Source organism: Phalacrocorax aristotelis, chromosome 13 (assembly GCF_949628215.1).
Source record: "Phalacrocorax aristotelis chromosome 13, bGulAri2.1, whole genome shotgun sequence".
Lineage (NCBI taxonomy): Eukaryota > Metazoa > Chordata > Aves > Suliformes > Phalacrocoracidae > Phalacrocorax > Phalacrocorax aristotelis.
Window position 1 is genome coordinate 7,155,615 of NC_134288.1, and position 24,142 is coordinate 7,179,756.

General features: G+C 54.6%; 2 protein-coding genes across 5 annotated transcripts in view; one reads left to right on the forward strand and one right to left on the reverse strand.

Annotated features, from left to right (window-relative positions):
* The window catches only part of SRC (SRC proto-oncogene, non-receptor tyrosine kinase), a 31,091-nt gene extending 21,641 nt beyond the window's left edge, over positions 1-9,450 (forward strand). For all 4 annotated transcript variants that reach the window (XM_075108351.1, XM_075108352.1, XM_075108353.1 and 1 more), the window contains 9 exons: positions 1,159-1,257; positions 1,990-2,093; positions 3,809-3,958; positions 4,234-4,389; positions 4,552-4,731; positions 4,812-4,888; positions 5,279-5,432; positions 5,641-5,772; positions 6,233-9,450. In XM_075108351.1, the coding sequence (XP_074964452.1) occupies positions 1,159-1,257; positions 1,990-2,093; positions 3,809-3,958; positions 4,234-4,389; positions 4,552-4,731; positions 4,812-4,888; positions 5,279-5,432; positions 5,641-5,772; positions 6,233-6,441 (1,261 nt within the window). In that variant the 3' untranslated portion in view covers positions 6,442-9,450. The remainder of the gene's footprint in view (positions 1-1,158; positions 1,258-1,989; positions 2,094-3,808; positions 3,959-4,233; positions 4,390-4,551; positions 4,732-4,811; positions 4,889-5,278; positions 5,433-5,640; positions 5,773-6,232) is intronic.
* Positions 9,451-14,626: 5,176 nt separating this feature from the next.
* On the reverse strand, positions 14,627-22,587 carry BLCAP (BLCAP apoptosis inducing factor). Its single transcript, XM_075108566.1, has 2 exons — positions 22,447-22,587; positions 14,627-16,336 (listed from the first exon to the last, which is right to left on the reverse strand). Exon 2 carries the CDS (start codon positions 16,247-16,249, stop codon positions 15,986-15,988), a length of 264 nt encoding a protein of 87 aa, XP_074964667.1. The 5' UTR covers positions 16,250-16,336; positions 22,447-22,587; the 3' UTR covers positions 14,627-15,985.
* Between the last annotated feature and the right edge of the window lie 1,555 nt (positions 22,588-24,142).

Consider the following 24,142-nt stretch of genomic DNA (forward strand, 5'->3'; position numbering starts at 1 on the left):
GACATGGTCTGATGGGTCTCTTAGTGGTGATTGAGGTTATTAAGGTTTTTCTGTAAAGCGTTTGTGGAGGTCATCCTGCCACGTTCTTGCATCCTTGCGGTGCTGTTCCCACGGATCTGCAGTTTTCCTGTAGTTCGTCTCCCTTATGGCCAGGATAAATTAGGCGACTCTGTCTTCGATGGATGAGAGGTGCAGATGGTGGGAGGAAACCCTGCTGTCTGTGGGGAAGAGGAAGCCACCTCCCGCTGTCCTCTTGTTCTTCTCTATTGTCCTTTCCTGCCCTGTCCCCTGTAGGAGCCCATGGGGAGGAGGGGACAGCAGCAAGAAGGCTCCTGTACCCTGCCAGCTTCTGGGGTTGGGCTTGGGGCTGCTGTGCCAGGGGCAGGAGGGGTGGTGGGTCAGCCCTGGGTTTTTAGGGGTGGCACAGGGGCTCCTGCAGGGCAGAGCCATGCCCAGGGCCGTGGGGCCAGCACAGTGGTTTGTGTGGCTCCGTGCAAGCCTCACTCATGGTCATTGCAGGCGCAGCTGGTGGGGAAGCTCGCGATCAGGGGCTGCATCCGTGCAGCCTGCCCATCCTGGGGCTGCAAGCAGGGCACCTGAGCGGGATGGAGCCTGCTGCGTCCAGGCTGGGCATCACTGCGGGGCAGGTCTCACCCTGCCCTGCCCAAACCTCAGCCCTGTCCTGTTGCTTTTCTGCAGCCTGTGTTTAACAAACTCTCTTGGGTTTTCCCGGGGCTTTTTTTAACCACTGACATAATTCTGTTGCTTTTCTCCATTTCCCCTCCTTCCGCCTTGCCTGTCATTCCCTGCTGCCCTGCTGCCTTGGATCCCCAATGCCCCTCATCCTCCAGCCAGACCCTGTTTGCATTCAGGTGGCTCTGAAGGTATTTTGTCTCACTGGCTGCCCTGCCCCGTTTAAGTTTAAAGCATCCCATATGCGGATGGGTGGCCCCAATACCAAGAGCTTGCCCAAACGGAGCCACGGGCAGGGAGCAGGAGCCCTCCTGGCTGGGGTCCGGCTCCGGGGCTGGGGGCTGTGGGGCTGCATCCCTTCCCGGCAGGGCTCTGTGCTGGCTCACCCCCCACCAGCCAGGCGGGAGAGGGGCTGGCTGGGGGGGCTTCTGGCTTCACACTGAGTGTGTTTTGGTTCTCTTGCAGGGAAGGTGACTGGTGGCTGGCTCATTCCCTCACTACAGGACAGACGGGCTACATCCCCAGTAACTATGTCGCGCCCTCAGACTCCATCCAGGCTGAAGAGTAATTGCCATCTTTTAGACAGTTTAAAGACAAGCGATAGCAAACAGAACCTGAGCGCTCCTCCCTCCCCCTGCCCCTCTCCTGGGCAAAGCCTGCAAGGCCTCCGGGTTTCTTCTTTTTGTTATTTTTTCCCCTTTGAATCTGCAAACCCTTAAATGTTTTCCAGCCTTTCTTTAAGGCCGATAAAGTGCGGAGGTGCGGCGTGCTTATGCACTGGAGGGATGAGTGGTGGCGTAGCAAGGGCTGTGGTGGACCTGATGCTTTTGGTCTGGTACTTACTGTTCCGCATAGACATGCATCCGTGCGTGAGGATGCTGTGGGCTCTGCCTGTGCAGGTCAGGCTGAGCACAGAGGTGACTGTGACACCAGTAGAGCAGGCAGGGGCAAAACCAGCTGTAAGTCCCAGAGCAGGAGGTGCCAGCTACATCCCTGCAGCCCATCCCCAGCCAGCGTCCCCCCCAGCAAGGGCTGAGGGGGCTTCAGGGGTCTCTGGAGCCCCTCATTTGAGGAGGCTTTTGCAGTGAAGGCGTTTCGTGGCCCGTGATGCAGGGTTGCTCCTCGGGTGATGGCCAGACTGGGCTGTATGGGGGCATAGCACAGCCCAGGGTGCCCAAGCCTGGAGACACGGCCCATGGTCTCCAAAACCACAGCGGTGGGGGCCGGGACTGCTTGGACAGGCAAAGAAGTGGGCGGGCGAGTGCCGGATGCTAAGCCACTGCCTTGCTCTTGCAGGTGGTATTTTGGGAAGATCACTCGCCGGGAGTCTGAGCGGCTGCTGCTCAACCCTGAAAACCCCCGCGGGACCTTCCTGGTCAGAGAGAGCGAGACCACAAAAGGTGAGTGGGGCTGGGGGAGGGGGGAAGCCTAGGGGAGCTCCTCTTGGGGGGGGTGGAGGGCATCCACACGGGGACCCTGGTCCCCTCGGTCACCCTGGTTCCTCCAGCTTAGGTGTGTAGGGAGGGAGAAGGAGAAGAGAGTCGTACCTTGTAGACAGGAGCCAATGTTCGGGGTCACTGAGTGATGCCCCTCAGTACGGGCAACCTCCTAGGGTCTCCTCTGCCACTGCTGGTCCCCAGGGAGTCGGATCTGATGCACCCATTAAAACACTGGTGATATCTCTACACCAACGAGCCTCCCTCCTGCCATGGAGGGATGCAGCTGGCTGCACTTCTCTCTGGTGCTGCCTGCCCAGTCATTGCCCTTCAAAGAGATGGCTAATGGCAGGGTGGGGGCTGGGTCCTCCACCAGCTCCAGCAGGACCACCAGGCAGGATGCTCCCTTCTCCTCGTTTGGGTGGGTTTTTTTTCAACACTCTCAAGTAGGTGATTTTTGGTTTTTTATGGTCCCTATATAGCAGCAAAATCTTGAATGTGTGCTTCTAGAGCAAGCAGGCAGAAGTAGTGATGAACCTTTACATCCTTCTTTCAAGCCTAATGTCTCCTTATACTTGTTTTGTGCCTCCCGAAAGTGCAAGTTTTGATCTTCACGATTCAGCTGCTTGAAGATGCTGTTTCTTACCAGGAAATGTGGTTTAGTTTGGCTCCAAATGCACCTTTGGGAAAAGCTCCTTGATTTTCCTTTCTGGTTTGATGCCTATTTATTTTATTCTGGTGGAAACATCTCATTCAAGCAGCAGCATAAATCTTCCTTTCTGTTATTTGTGGCCCCAGCAGCTCCGTGTTGCTCTCATGTGGGCAGAGCAGAGACAAGCTCCCGAAGAAATGCCCGTGGTGGGGTTTGTGGAGGAGGGAATCAGGCCCACCAGCCCCTTGGCTCCCCTCTGAGATGCCGAGATGTTGGGCCTATGGGTCAGCAGCTCCCTGCGGCCTGCCTCCCGTCCGACCCTCTCCCCTGCTTTGGTGTCCCCTCTTTGTCATCAGAGCCACGCTCATCCCTGTGCCCTGGGGGCTGTTCACGCTCCCACCCATTTGCCCCCCTCAAACTCAGTACGGTCTCTTCCTCAGTGCCAGCTTGGGGGGCACGGTCCCTCCCTGTGGTGCTGGCTCCTCAGAGCCGCGGTGGCCCCTGTGTCCTGGCCAGGAGCAGCGCTCCTTGTGAGGAAGCAGCAGCGCTGCTGTGCGCCACGTGTTGCTGGAGAGGAGGACCTAGCAGGGCGGGAGGGGGTGATGCCCCTTGCTAGCACATCCTGTGGGGATGCTGAGCTGGCTCTTGGCTGCTGGGGCTGGAGGAGCAGCGGGGATCACCCGCACCCAGATGACTGACCCGACAGCCACCTCCTTTTGCAGTAGGGGCATCTCCTGGAGACCCCACCTCTGTGCCGGCCCGGCTGGTGGCAAGGCTTGGCGGAGCTGCCATGCAAGCAGGGGCAGCTGGAGGCTGTGATTACATGATGTGGCTGTAGCCAGGGGTACGTGCCATCCCCCCTTGGCACAAGGTGCCAGCTTGTGCAGCTGAGAGCTGCTCCCCATCCTCTGGTTTCGGGTGAAAACAGCAGCCTGCAAGCCCAGTCCTGCCCATCCCCTGGCAGGATCCCATGGGGAGCACCTGTGTGTGGCACACCTCCCCCCCAGCTCCTCGGTCCTGCCCACAGGTGCCTACTGCCTCTCTGTCTCTGACTTCGACAACGCCAAGGGCCTCAATGTGAAGCACTACAAGATCCGCAAGCTGGACAGTGGTGGCTTCTACATCACCTCCCGCACCCAGTTCAACAGTCTGCAACAGCTGGTGGCCTATTACTCCAGTGGGTAGCCATTTGGGGTCCCCTTGGGGTCTGGGTGACACCTTGGGTGCTGTGCCTGCTCTTGCTGCAGGATGGGTGCTGCTGGGAAGCAAGTGCGGGGGTGGGGGCCCCAAATCAGATGTGGGGGACCCTGGTGAAAAGCTGCTTGGGTTTTAGGGAAGAGGGCGACAGTTTGGGTACGGGTCCTGAGGTGTTTTGCAGGGAAGATGTGGGGTAAAGACATCATGTGCCTAAATGCCCAAATGTCACCCTGGTGCTGTCCCCTCCTGTGCTAGAACATGCTGATGGCTTGTGCCACCGTCTCACCAACGTCTGCCCCACTTCCAAGCCCCAGACCCAAGGCCTCGCCAAGGATGCCTGGGAAATCCCCCGGGAATCACTGCGGCTGGAGGTCAAGCTGGGGCAAGGCTGCTTTGGAGAGGTGTGGATGGGTAAGGACTGCTCCCACCCCGCTGTCCCCCTCATGTCACCACCTGCACCCATTCCCCATCCATCTGCAGGTGCCCGGAGCCTGCAGTGGGGTGCGGGAGCAGGCAAGGGACACGGCCCCCTGCCCTGTAAGTCTCTCCTGAGCAGTGTGTCCTGTATTGCAGGGACCTGGAATGGCACCACCCGGGTGGCGATCAAGACACTGAAGCCTGGCACCATGTCCCCAGAAGCCTTCCTGCAGGAAGCCCAGGTCATGAAGAAGCTCCGGCATGAGAAGCTGGTTCAGCTTTACGCTGTGGTTTCGGAGGAGCCCATTTACATCGTCACCGAGTACATGAGCAAGGGTGAGTGCAGGAGGGGTGCCGGGGGGATGGCCGAGGGGCTCTGCTCCTTCAGATCATTGTGACTGTGGTCTTCCTCGCAGGGAGCCTCCTGGACTTCCTGAAGGGCGAAATGGGCAAGTACCTGCGGCTGCCCCAGCTTGTGGATATGGCAGCTCAGGTGGGTTTGTGCATCCCCAGGCCTCCAACATCCCCTTCCGAGGGTGCTGGCTGCCCAAGCACCTCGCCGGACTGTCGTGGCTGTTGCCTGTCAGGTGGTGGGGTGCTGCGCAGCCTCGCTTGGCTCAGGTTAGGTGCCGCCGTCCCTGCTGGGTGCTCAGCCTGGAGCTGAGTTGCAGTCAGGGACCATAATTTTTCCCGTTCCCATTGCTGCTGGCTCTTCCTGGTCAGCAAACCTGCATCTGTGTGCATTTTCTTGAGCAATGGGTTGCTTCCGCACCCTGGGTTCAGTCCTGCTACAGAGCTGTTCCCCTTCGTGGTGCCAGGATTTCCCTGGGGACCCTCGTGTCACCCCAACCAGCCTTGTTGCCCCATGTCCTGGTCCCCACAGATCGCGTCTGGCATGGCCTACGTGGAGAGGATGAACTATGTCCACCGGGACCTCCGGGCAGCCAACATCCTCGTGGGGGAGAACCTGGTGTGCAAAGTGGCTGACTTTGGCTTGGCACGTCTCATCGAGGACAACGAGTACACCGCTCGGCAAGGTGCGTGCCCGGGGCTGCCGGCACCGTGCCCAGGCAGGTGGAACCGGAGCAATGGCCACTCCGTGGTCCCTGGTCCCCAGGGGTGCACATTGCATCTCGAGCCAGCACATGGCCCTGGCTGCACCGGGGTCCTGGAAGCACTCGCCACCCATGTGCCCTTGGGCACTGTGGGGCTGGGAACAGCCCCTCACCCTGCCTCTCCGTCCAGGCGCGAAGTTCCCCATCAAGTGGACAGCCCCCGAAGCTGCTCTGTACGGCAGGTTTACCATCAAGTCAGACGTATGGTCCTTCGGCATCCTCTTGACCGAGCTGACCACCAAGGGCAGAGTGCCATACCCAGGTGAGGGCTGGCACCCGCCAGCAGAAAACCTGTTCCCATCGTGATACCCTGACACCAGCCACCCTCACCCAGCGCTCGCCCCTGGTGCTCCGTGGCCCCCAGAGCCATCTTTGCAGAGGAGCAAACTGATGCAAAGTTTCTCCTGCGATTTGGGCAGGGAGGGCAGGCTTGGGGGTGAGCTGCCCCTGCCCAGGCCAGGGTAGGGTGAGCAGAGCTCTGTGGGCTGCAGGGTCACAGCTGCCCTGTCCTGCTCCGGTCTCTGGAGTGACAGGCTGACAGGGTGACAGGCTGGCGGGGATGAGCGCTGTTGGGCTAGGGGACCCTCTTTCCCTGGGTCAAGTCACTGGGGTTTCCTGTAAGGCTCGTTCCAGCATGATGCCTTCAGTGTCCCCTCTGGGAAAGGCGCTGTGCAGGATCTGGCCCATCTCTCACTCGGCGCCGTGTCTCTGGCCACATGCAGGGATGGTGAACCGGGAGGTGCTGGACCAGGTGGAGCGGGGGTACCGCATGCCCTGCCCGCCCGAGTGCCCCGAGTCCCTGCACGACCTCATGTGCCAGTGCTGGCGGAAGGACCCGGAGGAGCGACCCACCTTCGAGTACCTGCAGGCCTTCCTGGAGGACTACTTCACCTCGACAGAGCCCCAGTACCAGCCTGGCGAGAACCTATAGACCCGGCGCTCCTCCTGGCACCAGGGATGCTGCTGTCCTCGCCATGGGGCACTGAGGACTGGGCTCCCTGCCGAGGGGCCGTTTTTTTGTGGAGCAGCCCCGGAGCAGGATGGGGCATTGCTTCTGGATGCAGCCAGGGGAGGTGCTGGGCTCCTCTGTTGCTCATTAAGACTTCTGGCCCGTGTTTAACGAAGCGGTACTGTCCCACTGGCAGGAGGAGCCTGCAGGCACCAGCGGAGCCAGCTTGGGAGGGCAAGCAGAGCATCTCCCACTGAGAGACTTGGCTTTTGGGAGACCTTTCCCCCCTAGCAACTCTGGGGTGAGCCCAGAGGAATTGGGGGACAGCATCACCCCACCTCGGACACACGGCCCTGGTCTCCTGCACCCCCTTTTTAAATCAGCACAAATTTCCCTGCCCCTTCACCCTCCCCACCATCCCCCCCTTGGCTCTGTTTCTCCCAAGGGTGCTGGCAGAGATATTTCACCGCGGGGAAGGCACAATCCCTGGCTGGTTCGGACACGGTGATGTGCCAGGGTGGTGGTACCAGCAGAATGCTGGTGGTCCCCCTTCCCTGGGTGTCCCTCCGGCCTTGTCAGCTAGCAGGCACCAGGAGCATGAAATGCGGCTGCTCATGGCTCTGGTAACCAACACCATCCCATGGGAGCACCTGGGTGCACGTTTGAGTCTTCCAGTTGTGTCTGTCCCCCCAAGGGACATGTCTCGTCTCTCCTAGGAGCAGCACTGGGGGTGTGCCGGCAGAGCCCTCGCCCTGCCTGCAGCCAGCCCTGCTGCCTCGGCTGTGCTTTCTCCCACCAAGCACTCCTGGTCTTCCACCTGGCCCCCTGGGAGGTGCCCCACAGCCCCCCGCGCCTCCCTCCCCTGGCTCCACCGCCAGCTTTCCCACCAGCAGGGTCCCCCAGGCTCGCCCTGCCACCAAATCCGGTGCCACTGTGGGGCTTGGGTGTGTGGCACGTGTGGCTATTCAGGGTATGGGAGTGTTTTGAGGGAACTACTCATCTTTCACAGATGTTTTTGTCCACTTGGTACATTTTTAGCTGCCTTCCCCCCCATCCCTCACATCTCAACTGCTGGGTTGCAGTCCCCATGCAGTGGGAGCATCCCCAGACATGGGCCACCATCCTGGAGGAGAGTCCTGGGAAGCACTGTACTGCACGGGAGACATTTGCATCCCCGTCTACCCCCTGCCTGCTCCCAAAAGCCTCAGCTGTGTTTCAGCGGCAGGTGGCTATCTGCGCCCAGTTTTGCCCCTGCACACATCCCCTGGGGCTGAACCCCGTGGCCAGTGGGGCAGCACCCAGCCCCTGCACTCTCCTGCCCAGCGCCTGCTTGTACATAGCCCTCGAGGCGTCCCTGTGCTCTCCCAAACATTGACTTAGTTGCATGTGTTGTTTTTCCCCCCCCCTTCTTGCAGCTGTACCCAGCTGGAAACCCTTCACTGTGGTGGCTCACGAGGCTTCACTCCCTCAGCGCTCGGGTCCTGGGCACCCTCCCTTAGAAAGACCTGGGGGCTCTTTGGATGGTCTCCTGGATGAGTGGTGGGGTGGGGGCTCAAGGGGTTGCTGCAGGGCAGGGGTGCTGTGGGGCAGGGCACCATCAGGATGGACCTGGAGAGGGGAGCCAACAGCTTTGCCCTCTGGGTCCTCAGGCAGTGGGCTTTCTTTGCCTCCCCATCACTTGTGGGATGGGGTTTCCCTCCAGCACAGCCACCTTGCAGGCAGCAGGCCTAAACCGCCTCTCCCCAGCCCCCACTGTGCTGCCAGTGTCCCATGAAAGCTGGGTGAGAGCCAAGCATGGGGGGGGGGGAGGCAGCCAAAACCCCCTCCCCAAACCTTTGCCGGAGCAGGGCCCAGGCACACCGCTGCCTCCCACTTGTTCCTGTAGTTCCCCAACCACTTATTCATGAACCAAGTACTTGGCTGGTTGGTGGGTCTGTTTTAATGAGTGCTCTTCAGCAGTATGGAGAGATCCTGCTGGCTTGGACAACAGTGACTAGTTTAATGGATTTTTTTTGTTTGTTTTTTTAAACCATTTTGGGACTCAGAGCCTTTTCTCCCCCCTTCTGAGCAGATTTGCTGTGCCTGCATTTCTGTGTTTGGACAGGGACTCTCCAAACCTCGATGTTCTGGGTCTTTCCATGTTTGCATCCCTGGGGCAGGCGGCTGCCGCATCCCCATTGGCACTGCCACAGAAACCCCATCCCGCGGCAGCGATCCGAGGGGTGTCCTGTGCCATAGCTCTGCCTAAATTATACAAAATCCCCATCCCCAGGAGAAACCTCTTAAAACTGTAATGTGTGGAAGCCAGATTTGATCTGAAAGCTGGGGGGAGAGAGGGCAAGAGCACATGTTAAGGTTTGCCCTTCGCTTGTCTGCAGCACGCACAGAGTCTTGCACGAGCACAGCGGGGTGGGGACGGGCTTCACCCGGCAGTTTCATTTAGTGGCTCTTTCTGGCAAGTGGCAGAGCAGGAACACACCCTCGGCTCAAGGAACACCCTGGGCTGGCTTAATTCCCCGTGGGTTTTGGCAAGCTCTGACAACAAAGAGTAAAGCAATCCCAGAGGAGCTCCCCTGCACATGCATGTCTACGTGTCTGTGTGTCCATGCAGCAATTTTGGTGGGACCCAGCATCTCCTGTCTTGCCACTGCAGCCAGCACGACCCGGAGGCCCTGCGGCTCAGGAGCCTCTCCTCTATCACCATTGTCGTCTGCCAATTTAGTTTTTAAGCCAATAAACTCTAGAGGGGGACCCCCAACCAAGGATGCTCTTTGGCTTCCCGGGGTCAATAGTGCCCTACAAGTTATGCTCCTCTGCTGTTTCCATTTTTTTAAACAGTGTTTTGTAAGATCTCCAACCGACTATGCAGAGAACATGTGGATCTGTGTCTCTCTCCCCAGCTCCCCTCTCCCCCCCACCTGCCTTTTTCAGTGTCAAAGTAAAATATTTAGCTTTTTTTTTTTTTTGGATAACAATAAAACTTTGGAAAAAGAACCTGAAAAGGTCCAGCTTTGTGGGTGGTGGGGGGTGGAGATGCTTTGAAACTCTAATGTTGATGTAAATACTTTGCAATTTGATAATTAAATACAAACAGACCTCACAAACAAAAAAGTGTAGTTCATGTTTGAGAACACTTCTTAGCATCCCCGTTACAGGAGTCGGTGGTTCCTGGAGCACTGGAGCATGTACAATGCCCATGTGTGGCTCCTGGTGCTTCAGGGGCTTTTTCTGCCCAATGTTTATGGGAGCTGTTGCCACTTCTGTGCTGCCAGAGCCACTCCTGTGTCCCCACATGGGCTCATGGTCCAGCACAGCCCAAGTGCCTGCTCTTCATCCATCATGTCCCTCCTGCTCTGAGGGCCAGGGCCAGCTGCTGGCAGTGATGGGCGAGCTCCCTGTGCCCGGACCACTCTGACAGGGAAGCACTGCCGTGGTGGGTGCAGAATCAGGCCATTGTGCTCCGAGCTGAGCTAGGATGCAGCCTACATCACCGGTGGGATCCCAGCTGCAGCCGTCAAGGCCAAGCAGAGGGCTGTGGCACAAGCCGCCAGCACATGGCATTAGCTGGGAGGGAACCTGGGGGCTCCCCTACGGCGTCCATCGCTGCTTGCCAGCCTCTGCATGCTGGGACACCCGGGTCCTTGCCACATGTAGGGAGCACTGGCCCCTGTGGGGCTGAGTGACACAGTGACCCTGGTGTGTACGTTGATCTGGCCAAAGCCAGGGCCAGCGGAGCTGCCCCAGGACCAGCAGGGAGGAAATGTGACTGCTAACACCCCTCAGCTGGGCTGGGGGGTCAGGACGGTGGGGGTAGCCCTCCTTTCAGCAGAATCCCATCAGCAACTGCAAGGAGCAGACCTGCTTTGTTAGGATAATTAGCAGGTGCTGATTGGGATCCCTCACTCAGTGATTATAGCTGGTGTTGGGGAGAGCAGGCCCTCTGAAAGCAGGATGGCTGCTGCCCTCCTTCATCACCACCACTGCCGCAGTCTGGGGTGGCTTTAGTGCCCTGAGCCCCTGGGTCTGGCTGCTCGGCGCTGGTAGGCAGCTGCTCCCTCCTCCTCGGGCTGGTAAGTGACTCAGATATCACCTTAAATGTTTAATACTTTATGCTTTGCTTCTCTTTAAAGCAATTAAGTGATTGAGGGATTATCTCTTGTCCGTAAGTGCCTTGGTCCCTGTGTGACGTGTGGGTTGGCAAGGTCCCCCCCGGGAGAGGAGCTGGGGCTGAGGCTCCTCCAGCTCTCGGTTTTGCCCCTTTGGCATCACCGCTCAGGAGCGGGAAGGCTGGGATGCTGTGGCGAGACTGGGGTGCTGTGGTCCAGCCCAAGCCCTGGGGCAGTGTGGGTGTCTGTGGTGGGTCATGCCCGGGGGGGTGAGAATATCAGGTTCAGTACTTCCAAACCCTGGCTATGGCACTGCTCACTTCCTCCTCTCGCTGCCCCCTTTGCTTTTTGTCTGGTTGTCAGCCTTGGTGGCAACTGGAACTTCTTAAAAAGATGGTGAGGGCAGTTGGCAGTACCTGCACCACCTGGCAATGGTCGGTGGCTGTTCTGCTGTGGTGACACCCCTCACGACTCCCAAGTCCTTTGGAGAGTGGGAAGGGGGTGATGCTAGCCTGGAGGGGGCAGAGGCTCGCTGGGCCAGGAGGTGTGAGATGGGAATCACTGTTGGGTCTGCTCTTGCCAGGCGTCCACAGCATGAGCCAGGCAGATGCGCCTGGCAGATTACACCACGTGCCTCCTTGAATACACTTAATCTTGCTGTTTGCTTCACACTTGTGTTGCGCCCTGTAAGCCCAGGAGAGGATTTGGGCATTAGGGAGGGGGCTGTGGCTGCCCCCACAGCAGGTCTGGTGAGGAGGCAGAGATCCTGTGCTGGGCAGCTTGTGTTGGCAGTGGGTTTCTAAAGTGGCAAGGATGAGTTGTTGTTTGGCCTGAACATCCCCTTCACTTTCCCCAAAGCTCAGTGGTAGCACCCCAAAAGTGCACTGAGTCCTGGCTCCTGATCCCAGCTCCCAGAGGATAAAAGAGGAAAATGCTGAGTGTGTGTGGGACAGCCCACGCTGTGGAACTGCTCTTGTGTGCTGAGGATCGCCTGGAGCAAATCCTGGGCAGTGCTGTGGGTCTGGGGTCTCTCCCATAGCCCAGACCCGGCAGGAGCAGGCTGGTGTTCATTAAAGGGCTGGCTTGCAGTGGGGCTGTGCCCCAGTGCCAGGTGCTTGAATCGGGCTGTCCATGCTGCTCCAGTCCCCGCTGTGCCTGCTGCTCACTGGTGGCAAAGGTGGAATGGGAGGCTGCTGGCATGCTTCAACTCGGAGGACAAAGCCTGTCTCTGCCCCTGCAGACTGCCACTCCTATTTCACGCCCCCAGCAGCAGGTCTGGGTGGCACCTGAGCCACCCGTCCTCCCGTTACCAGAGTGTTTGCCTTTGCTCAGAGGAGTAGCAAAACCTTCTTGCCAAGGGTTAATCCCAAGCTCCCAAGTCCTTATCTGATGTGTAGCTCGTGCCCCTCAGTGACTGAGGGCTAGGAAACTGTTCAGTGCAAGGAGCAAGAGACAGGCAAGACCAAAGGGCACTGGCAGGGTAGGGCTCTCGGTGGCCTGGAGTGATGTTTGTGGCTTTTCTGGCCTGGGGGGTTTGGTTGGACGAGTTTGGAGGCTGTGGGGCTACACCTCTGGACTCAGCTCTATCTCTGAGCTGGCTGGTGGGTGCTTCCAGCCCATACAGCTCCTCAGCTAGATAAACCTCTTTCCTCCACCTGCTGCTAACTTAATAAGGCCATGCTGTGGGCTTGGCAGGGTAAGGAGGAAAAGTGTTCAGGCAGGAGGCACTGATTGCCCAGCGAGATCTGGGGATGAATGGGACAGGGCCCGAGAGCTGGTTCCCTACCCGCACCCTGAGCGGTGCCTGGGAGCTTGACTGCCAAATGTCAGCCCCTGAGCTGAGATGTCTGGTAGATCTAGGGTTCAAAAAGCTATACCAGCCTGGCAGCCATGGCCAAAGCTCAATGGGAAGCCTTGGGGTGTCCCAGCTGCTCATCTTGGGGATACCGCCTCTCCCTGACCAGCGGTGAGGCGGGGAGTGAGAAGCCCCCAGACCCTGAGGCTGCAGTGAGGAGCCCGAGATCTGCCTGAGCTACACTATATCTCCATTTCTAGGGATCTGAGCCCAGGTTTGTGGTTTGTTTTTTGGGTTGGGTTTTTTTTTTCCCTTTCCTGACCCTGCTGTGTCACTGATCTGTTATGTGACCCAGAAAAGAAAATGATCTCTCCTTCAAATGGAAAGACAGAAGAGCAGCTTAAGGCTCCTGCTCCCTGTATCTAAGGAGCACCAGGCAGATGGACACTTCATTACAAAGCAAGATGAGGCTCGCTCAGTGCCAAAGCACTTGCGGGCAGCGTCCAGGCTCCGTGGGACCTGGCACAGCACAGTGGTCGTGTTTTAAACCCCGCTGCTTTCAGGGTCACTAGTGTAGCTAACCCCTGGAGTGCCCACCCACTGGTGCAGTCCCCACACAGAGACCCCTTGGTGCCTCCAGGACACCAGGGGACAGAGTCACCTCACTGCTCTTCTGGCAGAGCTCTTTGAGACCAGGGCAAAACATCTCCTCTGAGATTGCTTCTGTGTAGCCAGCAAACACCCCCCTGAGAGCACAGGTGCCATGTCCGCAGGCTCAGTCCAATTTGCAGTGCACCAGCAGAGCAGCTGTGATGAGGCTTTTCAAAAGCCACCGCGTTCAACCTGTTCTGCAGTCACAGGCTGGTTTTTCATGGTCTCTTTATAGAGAAGGATGAGCAGGGCATTAGCATGGGATGTGAGGCCTGGTTAGGCTCCTCGTTCTGCCTGAGGCTTTCTGTCTGACCATGAAGAAGTTGCTTTAATTTTCTGTCTTTAAAATGAAGATGGTATCTCAGCCCTCTGAAGAGGGTAAGCCAGTGTGCTGGTGAGGGCTGCCTGCGTACCAGAGTGCTCTTTATGGCTGGGGTGGGGGTGCTGTAAAAAGGAGGTTTCTTACACATCAGTTTGCTGAGATCTCTCCTGTTGCTGCACGGGCAGCCTCACTCTTTTGAAGTGCTTTTTCTTCTCCAAGTTGGGTCTCATAGAAGGGAAAGCCTTGCAACTGTGTCTTGTCTTGAACCCCACGTACAAAGCCAGCACTTGCTCTCATCCAAAGGACTGTCTAGCTTCATGGCTAGGATTTATTTAAATTGCTGTAGAGCACAATTTTGCTAGTTAGCAACAAAAACGTACCCTTAAAAGAATTGACTGCATTACCTTAAACAAATTTAAACTTAAAAGCTGCTTAGAGCACAGGCACTTGCCATAGTTTGCAAACAAGAGGCTTTCCTCTCCTGTTTTTTATGCTGTAGCTGATATGACAGCTACTGGGATTTCCCACAGCCTGACAGGTGCCAGAGCTCTCGTATCTATTCTTGGTGATATGGCACCCACTTAAACACGTTAACACTGATATGCCCTGAACGCTTTCCAACTTGGACTTGGTCTTCAGGCCTTTGGAGCAGAGGTAGAGGAAGGCAGTTCCAGCTCCAGCAGTACAGCTCCTATGTCCTTTAACTCCCTGAGGTGCCCCTGTCGGATCCGATAGTCCCACGTCCCTTCTCCCCTTGTACTACACAGGATTGCGGCCAAAGCTGGGGAAGGGCCAACACAGCCGAATCCCTGCTGGGTGGCTGGTGGCAGTTGGGTTGCAGCCCTGTGCCTGCCCACTGCAGGGGGACAGGTCGGGAAGATGTGGTGTCATGGGACGGGCTTACATGGAGTAGGCACCTGGCAGGTAACACTTCTACTGCCGGTGCTGGGGATTAGCGGCTTTCAGGAGGCAGCTCTGTGGTTTAATTTCATAAATGGTAAGGGGGAATCTGTCACTTAAGTGCAGACACAACCAGAAGCACCCTCCTGTGTTGTCTGTAAAACGAGGCTGTTTAGCAGTCACCAGTATGGTTCTCAGTCTGCCCAGGGTCACGTTAAACAGTTAACAAGAAGAGTCAGTACTGGAAGGAACAGGGCAAACAGGCTCTGCCTCTTGCTGGAGACTCTCTGGGGTTACTGTGCTGGGAACAGAACAATACAGAGACACATGATTGCTGGGCTAAGACATCTGCAATGAACAGCCAATGCATCATGCTGGGCAGGAGGCCATAGATCAAAGTTTATAAAGCTTTATTAAACATTTTGAACAGCTGTGCAATGAACAAACAATACTCTGGAAGTTTCACAACCTCGTAGCTTGAACTTCCTCAGGAGAGCAACAGCCACTTGTGCTGCTCTCCACTATGAGACTGAAGTAAAGACAAACCGATGGCAACGGGGAGGGAACCGTTTAAAGTTTAGGTACAGTATTTTGAGTTAACCTGTAAGGTTTCTCACAAACCTCTGCCCCAAGAGCCACGGCTGCATGGAGTAATGTATGCAGCATGGAGCTCTGCACAGCTGTGGCTGTAGGACTGACCCACCACCACAACAGCTCCTTGACATCCTTCTACTAGGGGAGATGAAGATGTCAGGTGTTCCTCCAGCCTCCTCCCTTCTCTGGTCAGTAGCACCAGCACCTTCTGTCACCCCTGGCCCAAAAACACCATTCACTGGAAATGGCTGAAGCATTTACTGCTTCAAGCCATGCCTCTGCCTTGGTGTCTTCTGCCCTGCTCACACCTGGCTTTTTGGGCTAGTGTGAGTTTTATAGGGTGAGGTTCACAGTGGCTTTCAAAACCCCACATCTTGCAGCATACCAGTTCTTCATCCCAACAGTCAATATCTCGGTAAACTGTGGAAATCTAGGAAGAGGGAGGAGTCGCTACTACCTGTGAGGCTTTATAAAAGCAGCAGCATAACCGAGGCTTTCAGGCTATGATCTCAGAGCGTACGTAGTTCAGAAAGCACTTCGGCAGTGCACGCATCTCTTTGGCAGGCTGAGCAGGAGGAGGTGACTCAACTGCCTCTGGCTCCAGCAGCTTTTGGCCAAGTTCATCTGTGAGCTGTCGAGCTTGCCCTTGATCAGCAACGTGGGAAGGCTGGCTCCCCACAACGAGAAAGATGGAGAGGATCTTGTAGCTACTTGAGCAGAATCAGTGGGCCAAGAGCCCTGAGTTAGACCACTGTGGCCTAATGCAGACAAGTGAGGGACACACAACTCCACCACCGTGCAACAGCCAGGGAGAGGCTGAGGCCAGCAGCTTGGTCTTCTACCAGTTCTCCGTTAGGAGGGCTGGTGTCCGTTCCTGGTGATATGGGAAGTGGAGCGAAGGCGGGGGGGGGGGGGGGGGGGGGGGGGGGGAAGATTTCTGCTTCTAAAAAAGCAGGTGGTGCTGCCAGAGTTCACACAGTAAACAAGTTGAACTTCACAGGCACAGTGGGAGGAATTTACCACTCTAGTCCACACAAAGTTACAGGAAACAGGCTGGTTTTACTCCAGTCACATGCCTAACACCCCCTCCCTCCTCCCTAGCCCACCCCCTTTTTAAAAGCAAAATGAGCCCTCAGCAGACTGGAAGATTTTTGTTTTCTAGGTGCCCACTATGCTGGGATCGTGAGCCGATTCCGGCAACTGGGATCCTGTGCAGTGATACAAGAAGCAGTTCCCCCAGCAGCTGTAGCAGATGAGGAACAGAGCTGCCAGGAAGACCAAGGCACAAATCGTGCAAGGTTTCCGTTCCAGGAGGAAACTGAGCAGGTAGAAGCCCATGAACATTGAGTGACTGAACCACAACGCTGGGTTGAGGGGCTTGGGTATGAGCAGGACAGGTAGCAACCACTGAAGGCAGTACATTGTGGCTGGCTGGCTGGGCCTTGCGGCAGCAGCAATCAGACGTGCTCCAGAACAGTCTCCAGCAACTCCTACTGTGGGCAGGCTGCTCTGTAAAGAGGGGTAAAACATCAGACTGAGAAACAGCAAAAACATCAACAGACATCCTTCCCATACAGCTTCATTTACTCCCAAGCATCGTATGCTGATACTCAAACTCCTGATACTAAATTCTGGTGTGTCTCTGAGCTGGTGGAAACTTCCTGCTTTCTGAACCACTCAGCCTAGGGACATGATTGCTGCTTGTACACACAAGTATATTCCTTACGCGCTGTTTCCCAGGCTTTTACCAGGCTAACAGCTGAGACCCTTTTCTTTAGGACAGTGCAGGAACAGAAAGGGAGAGGGGAAAACAGAAAGGAAAACAAACTGCCACAGCCGTCTCTACACACATATTTATCCAAGATTGTGATGCGTAAAGAAAGCAAACTGAGGGGTAATCTCTGAGGTGCTATGATGAAGTGTTAGTGCAAGAAGTGTCTAGGAGGTGTAAGTGCAGAAACTGCTTCCTCCCATGCACAGACCCATTATAAAGTCTTCCAGCAGGACAGCATAAAATTCAAGCTATATATGTAGCTACTCAGGAAAGCCCTGACAGTGTCCAGGCTGCAGAACGAATGGGAGGACAGTCCCTGCTTAAGGGATTTTATAATCCTTGCCAATCAGCTAAAGTCAGATAAGATGAAGTATGTGAATAGATCAGAGGGGGCAGTCTCAAAATGGCAATTTTCATAAGTGCTGTAAACACAGGATTTCCTCCCTTGGATTATTATAAAGTCCTGTGGAAACAGTGAGCTTTACGGGCTTCTCTGCGCAGGGACGGCAGCACGCTACAAGTCAAGAAAACAAGCTTCTACCTTTGGCAGCCACATCAAGTACGCTAAGTGCATGGGGTGCCTTTTCCTTCTAAGCAGTTCAAACATCTTCATCCAAGAATGTCAGGTGGCTTTAAAAATAATAAATGCCTTACAGGTGTTTTTACAGAGCCAGAACTGTTGAAAGGGGACAGAAGGGAGCTTAGCAGTCTGAGATAGTAACAGCAGGTCAGGTTAGAAGATGTCAATACTTTTGGGAGGGAATGACTCAAAGATTTCTTTCAGTTGATGCAGTAGGGAAACTATGAGAAGCGGGTACGTCAAGACCCCAGAAAGACAAAACCATGTAGGGAAATGCTGGGAAATGGAAAAGACTGGGAAGGATGTTCTTCCCTGCTATCCTGTAGCATATCATGATGACACACAGTGACACTGAACAAAGCAGCCACCAGCCAGGGCACAGACAGAGGTGAGAGGACAGTCCCAGCCTTGCAGAATGCCACGGCCTCACCCCCACTACGCAGAGCTGGGTCAGAACAGCTTCTTGCAGCAATCCTTTTTATCTGAAAATACTCAGCTGAGCAGTGCTCTGTCAGAAGAATGAAGGGCTGAGCCGAGCCTGCTAGGATTACAGCTTGGGGGGGTGGGAAGGTTAGTAGGATGAAGGAGTGAGAAGGTAAACAAACAGCACATTCCTCTGGCTCCTGTTGGCAGGAGAAGGGATTTCCTGGTGAAGGGAGGGAGAATGAGGGATTGCATAGAAGAGCCAAGAGAAAACCACACATGGTTCTCTTCCAAAAAAACTACTGAGGTCAGACTTGTCTTACAGCTCTGTAAGCTTGTTCATAGGTACCAACCGGCTCTGCTGTCAGAAGCAAGAAGCATGCTGCCATCCTCTGTGTTCTTAGCAGCAGGATCTATTTTAATGTTAGTGAGAGAGAACACAGGCCAAAATCTCCACCAGAGCAAACAGATTAAGAGTGTGTTGTGCTGGCGCTCCAGCAAGGGAGTGTTCTCCAGCAGAGAGGGCAGCTGGGGTTCCATTAGTAAAACTAAGCTGCAGTTAGGCAGCCAAAGAATAAGGAGGAAGTTATTTTACATTGCAATATGGATACAGTCAAGTGAAAGGAATAAAACTCACAATGTTAGTCCTGTTTTATGCAGGTCACTCATTCATATCTTTAAAGGCAAGTCTAGTCCCAAGCCTGTTCCCCCCCTTCCCTCCACCCTAACTGGAAATAGGGATTACTTATTTCATAACAAAACATGCTGTCTGCTAGCCTTTGTGAATCACTTAGATGTTTCTGGAGCAAAAGTACTGCAGACATATTAGCTTACTTTTTCCCCAGGGGAAGAATAAAGATCTAACAAATATTTGAACAGAAAGGTAATTAAACACCACTGCCCAACTTTTTAGTTCAGATTGCATTGAATACAACAAAATGGCACTGAATCAATGATCTGCAGCTGCCTTATTCCTCCTGAAATGTTCCTTTCCTATAGTCTTTCTCTTGCAAGTGCTCCCAATACTGAGCAGTACAAATCACTGCACAAACATTGTGTCATACTTTTGCTAGATCCAGCCCCGAAATCACATCAGCTTGACTTTCGTAGCAGGACATGTGCTGCAGTCTTTGGGTCACCCCTTCTTGAAAATTCAAAGTGCCTACAGATGACTGCTTTGGGTTTTCTGTCTCTGGAGTAAGGAGATGGATGAAAAACAACCTAAGATCATGTCTATCAGAAGAGCACAAGGCTAGGACATGGCTCTAGAACCTTCCAGGACTAATGTCATAAGTCTTCCAGCTTTAATAAGGCCACATGTTGCTATTGAGCCATTAGCCCCCAAACTTTACAACTGACCACAGCTTAGGAGTGTAATTACAATTTGTGAAGTAGCTGCATTTAACTCCACAGTCTCAACCATGGCAAAGACTTAAGTGAAAATACTCTAAACAGCGAGTTGATTCTAAGCAGGTAAGCACTACCCAAACACTTCCTACAAACACAAATCTGTCTCAAAACAAGCTACTCATTTTTTAAATATTGGTATTTCCAATATTCCAAGAGCCAATTGCTTGTAGCAATCAATGCAACCACTCTGCAGTATAAAGAACTGTTTAATAGTCATTCTTTTTACTATGAAATTTCAATCCCAATGCCCTTCAATCTGCAAGCCTCTTGGACTCCTAACAAATGCAGATGTTCAAACAGTTTGTCTGGTATATGGAGTCAGTTTGCCTGTATTTTCATGTGCCCCTTTGCTCTCCACCAGTTAAAGGCTGAAGACCCTTTGCTGTATCCCACAGCTGATGCTAGGTAAGGTACCTACTATTAGAGATTTCTTCAGCTCTGCCTTCCTCAAGGGACTTTCCACTAGTGAGATACCTATTCTTCCTAGCTCTTCACTGGAGATTCCTTTAGGCAGCTGGCAACAAGACTGAGTTCTCTTTCCACACTATCCATCAAAGAGAAACAGCATCTCCTATCAACTCTCTACTGAGCAGGGAACTATTGCTTTCCTTGCCGCCCAGCATAGGCGGTCCCTTCTCGAAGCTGTAACAATATTCAGTTTTGCCCAGATTTTCAAGCAAGGTGAAACTTGCAAATGAAAAATTCCTGCCTTGTTGTCTTTGTCCCCACCTCATGATCAAGCTAAAGATTACCACGTCCCAAGAGCAAATAAGAACCTGTCACCCAACAGTATTTCTACTGGCTCCCTGTTTCACAACTGCATCCTGCTTTTCCTCAACCAGTTGCTCTTGTTCTCCCCTGCCTGACTCATCTCTTTCCTTAGCCAGCCTGGTGTCTTGCTATCCTCAAGGCTGCTCTCCTGCTCAAGTCATCTGACTTGGCAGCCACTCGTGTTTACCAGACTGCTCCTTTTCATCGCACTACCGCTGCCTTCTCCTGCTCCTCCGCAGCTCTTAGAGCCACTTGAACTTGCTTCAGACCCCTCAGCAGCTGAGAGCAGGCGATGCTCCCGCTGCTCTCCCTGTAGTCAGCGCTTGACAGCTCTGTCTCACCTCCATGTGCTGCCAGAGCCTCCTCCCTGCCAGTTCCTGCAGCAGGAGAGCAGCCTGGGGAGGTTCTCTGCGCACCTCACCAGTAAGCAAACACCAATACTTTTCCACATGCTTATTAATCGGCTTCCATTGTGTTCACAGCCCTTCCTTCTGTCACCTTCCCTCCCAAGACCATTCAAAACCAGCAGGTCCTACTGGCACATGTTCGTGGGGAGGATTTTCAAATTCCAGCGCAAGGGTAGCAGCACCTTTCCCAGCCAGAAACAAACTTTAATTATGACAAGTCAAAAGTGAGTAGCACAGCACAAGTCTGTTAGTGGTTTGCAACAGATCAGTGACATTTTAGAATAAATCCATCTGAGGAGATAGGAAGCTGTTCCTTGATATTCTACAAGCTAATTCAGCAACTAAGAGGCTGAGAGCTGTTCCTACACCACAGGTTTTATACATCAGTGTTCCAACACCAAGTCTGTACCTTTCTCAAGAATGTCTTAATTCCCTAACAGTTCATTTACCCTGATGGGGGAGAATAATCAGCCAGCTTTCACTAAGCACTTAAAAGGTAAGCTTGTTCAGACCTTACTAAGGCAGCTATTAAGCCGGTTCCGCAAGGAACCTCCCCAGCAGATGTTACAGAGTCACCTGGGCTGGCAGCGGAAAGGTCTGCAATAAAAGACTAAGTACCATTTTTATCAGAGGGTGGTGGTGCCAGCCTCCCCTTTCCCAGAAGCTGAAGTTTCTGCTTGGGAATGAAAAGCCCCATTGACTAGATAAAAATTGCTCAAGTTACACAGTGCATCTAAACTTAAAAGTAAGCCTCAGGGGTTTCCACCGAGTTTCACCTGTAGTACAGTTTGCTTGAAGTTTTTAAATCAAAAACCCCGTCACAGCCACATAACTTGAAATGATGTGTGTGGGCAGCACTTCAAGCTGCCAGCATGTGTTCAAAACCAGCTCTCAAATACCACATAGCACCCAAAACTGCCACTAAAAATACACAATATCCAACGCATTGGGGGGGGAAGGTGAAAGAGCTATTGAGTGATGAGTTTGAGAAGTTCAGCTAAGAAAAGCAACAGACCAGCTTTCTAGATGCAAACCCTCTCTCAGTAAAAAAAAAAAACAACCCACGAACCATAACTGTTCAAACTTTAAGACCTATTTGCAGTATCAGGGATTTAACTTCTTTGGGGCTTTTTTTGGCCTTGCTTTTTTCTATTTTTTTTCTAAAGCTTTATCTGCTGGCGTGACTCAGCTGGAAAAAGTGAGTCTCTGATTTTTGGCAAAGGCCTTACCATAGCCTTGATAAGTTCATGCCTTGAACACTTGATGTAGACTCAGAAATGCTGCAATGTAATTAGAAACAGTTTCCAAAAGAACAGTGAATCCTTGACTGACCAAGCCTAGGGGTTATGAACGTTCTGATTTCTCAAGCTATAGACACAAGTCAAAGCAACTCCTTGCATGAAAAGCAGAGGCTCTCTGTGGAGCTGCTCTTTTCACCACCTCCACAGCTGCTCTCTGAGCTTCATGGAGGAATCGGTTAGCCTGTATCTGGAGGCAGTGCAGTGCACTCACAGCACCAGGGCCAACAAGCCTCCACCTGTGAGCAGGAAGGCAGCAGTATGATCCATGTTTCTCTGCACAGTAAATCCCAGGAACAGCATCTTAAGTCAGCCAGCTCTGTGGTGGGAAGATATGTAAACCTCCACAGTTGTCACCTGAGGCATCACTACTTTCATTTATATTAATTTATTAATTCTCAGTGGTCCTCATTCCCACTGTCTGCCTTTAATTGCTAAAGACCACGAACTCCAGGCCCATTCCAAGTTTCCTGAAAAACATAATTATTTTTAGTTTTAATTTGGATCTCCTCTACCTTTTGTGCCTTTGGTGGGTTTCAGAAGTCTGAACGCAGCCTGATGAAAGCCAGTTTTCTGTGTCTCGGGTAAAGACGGGCACAAATGCTGTATCTGTACAGGGTTCTGGGGAGTTACGATGTAGAGGTTGGAAAGGCAGAAGCCGCTCCGGTACAACAGTAGGTGCGAGATCAATTATAGTGTTTCAGTACGGGGGTTACAGTGTTATTTCTCCCTCAGGCTGGCGGTCACCTAAGCGTGTTCGCAGTTGGCTGACCCCGGCCCGCCCGGGTGGGACGGAGCGGCTCTCCTGCCCTCACCGCGCGGGGACCCCGAGCGCTCCCGCCCGCAGCCCCCCGGCCCCGGCAGACCGGCTGACACCGCCGAGGCCGACGGCTCCTCCTGCCCCGCCCCGCTCCGCTCCCTCCCTCCCTCCCTCCCCGCCCGCGGCCCGTACTCACGGCGCGGTGCCGCCGCCTCACGCCACCATCCCGGGGCCGTCGGCCCGTCTGCGCCGCGCCCTAAGGAGAGAAGGGAGAGGCCGGGGGACGCCCGCCTGCCCGCCGCGACACCAGCTCCCCGCCGCGGGCGGCCGCCCGCCCGTCCCGGGCCCGTCCCGGCCCCGCCGCGAAGCAGCTCCGGCGGCGGCCGGGGGTGGGGGCGCCGCTCCCTCAGGCGGCGCCGCGGGCAGCCCCGCGGGGCGGCAGTGCGCCGGCGCGGCGCGGCGGAGGGCGGTACTGCGCCGGCGCGGCGGGGCCGCGGAGCGGCAGTGCGTCTGTGGAGCGGAGGGGTGGCACTGCGCCTGCGCGGCAGGGAGGGGACAGCACTGCGCCTGCGTGGCGAGGCGGTGGCGCAGCAGTGCGCCTATGGGGCGGAGGGGCGGCGCTGCGCCTGCGCGGCGGGGCGGTGCTGGAGCGTGGCTGCGGGGCAGGGTCTTAGGCGCTTCCTCGCTCTTTAAGGAATTATATTATGTATTCTTTTTAAATTTAAAGTACTGTTCGCACGCGTCTCTGCACCGCGTGGCGTGCTTCTTGCAGGCTTGTTTTGCATGGCATTGCACGGGGCGGGCGTGCAGCCAGCACGCTTTGTGCGCTGCTTGCCTGCACGGTGCAGCGCGCTTCACTGTCCACTTCGATTTCTGCATGCTGTGTGCACACTGTTTCACACTGTGTGGCTTGCTCTTTGCCTGCTTTCTTGCGTGCTGCAGGGCATTGCATTTGTGCGACCAGCTAGCATGATTCTGTGCAGGGTGGCCTGCTTTTTGCATGCTTTCTTACGTGTGGTTGCATGTGGTTTGCAGGCTTCTCTTTGCATGCAGTTGGCACGTGTCTTTGCACATCATTGATTGCTGTTCACGTGCTCACAGTGTTTGCACTCTTGTGACATGCCAAGCCCATGCTTTTTTGCGTTCCATTGCATACTGTTTTAGGCTTGCTTGCATCCTGCTTCCCTGTCATACATGGCAGTGCGCTTTTCTTGCTGACTTTGTCCCATTGAGCCCCAAAGGCCCAGTTTTCTGTGCTGCACTAGGGTGGGCACTTGCATCCCTGTGCACCACCCACTGCCCGGTCCCTTCTGGTACTACCTCTCAGATGTAGAGCAGAGATGGCTCCGTGGCCTCTCCCCTTAAACACATCTATTTTTGAGCTGCTGCGAGCACTCCAGCTCCAGTTACCAAGCGCAACTAAGCTATGCCCAGCCCTGGCTGGGCTTCCAAGGGGGCCATACAGGGAAGGGAGAGAAACAGCCCAGGAAAAATACCCCAAACACTAAGACTTTGGGTTTTTCCAGCCATTTAAAACCCACCCAGCTGTGGTTGCAGGGTCGCCAGCATTTCCTGCAGGGTTTTCTGGTTGGATGGCCCAGGCATTTGATGGATGTGATAAGACCAATGCCCTCGATGGCCTGGCAGGTGGGAATCCAGCCCAGGACAGTTTCCCTCCTGCGCTGGCAGTGTTCCGGACTGACCTCTTTATGGGCTGTTTAAATTCCTGGTTTACGGCACCGCATGGGAATGGCCCCAAAGCCTTTGGCTGATGCCAGCTGCAGCACCCTTTGCCCATGGTGGCTCCTGGCTGGCCCCAGCACAGGCTGACCTCATCATCCTCAGCACAAGGACATGCAGAAATGGCAGCTGGGTTTGCAGCAGTGCCGTGT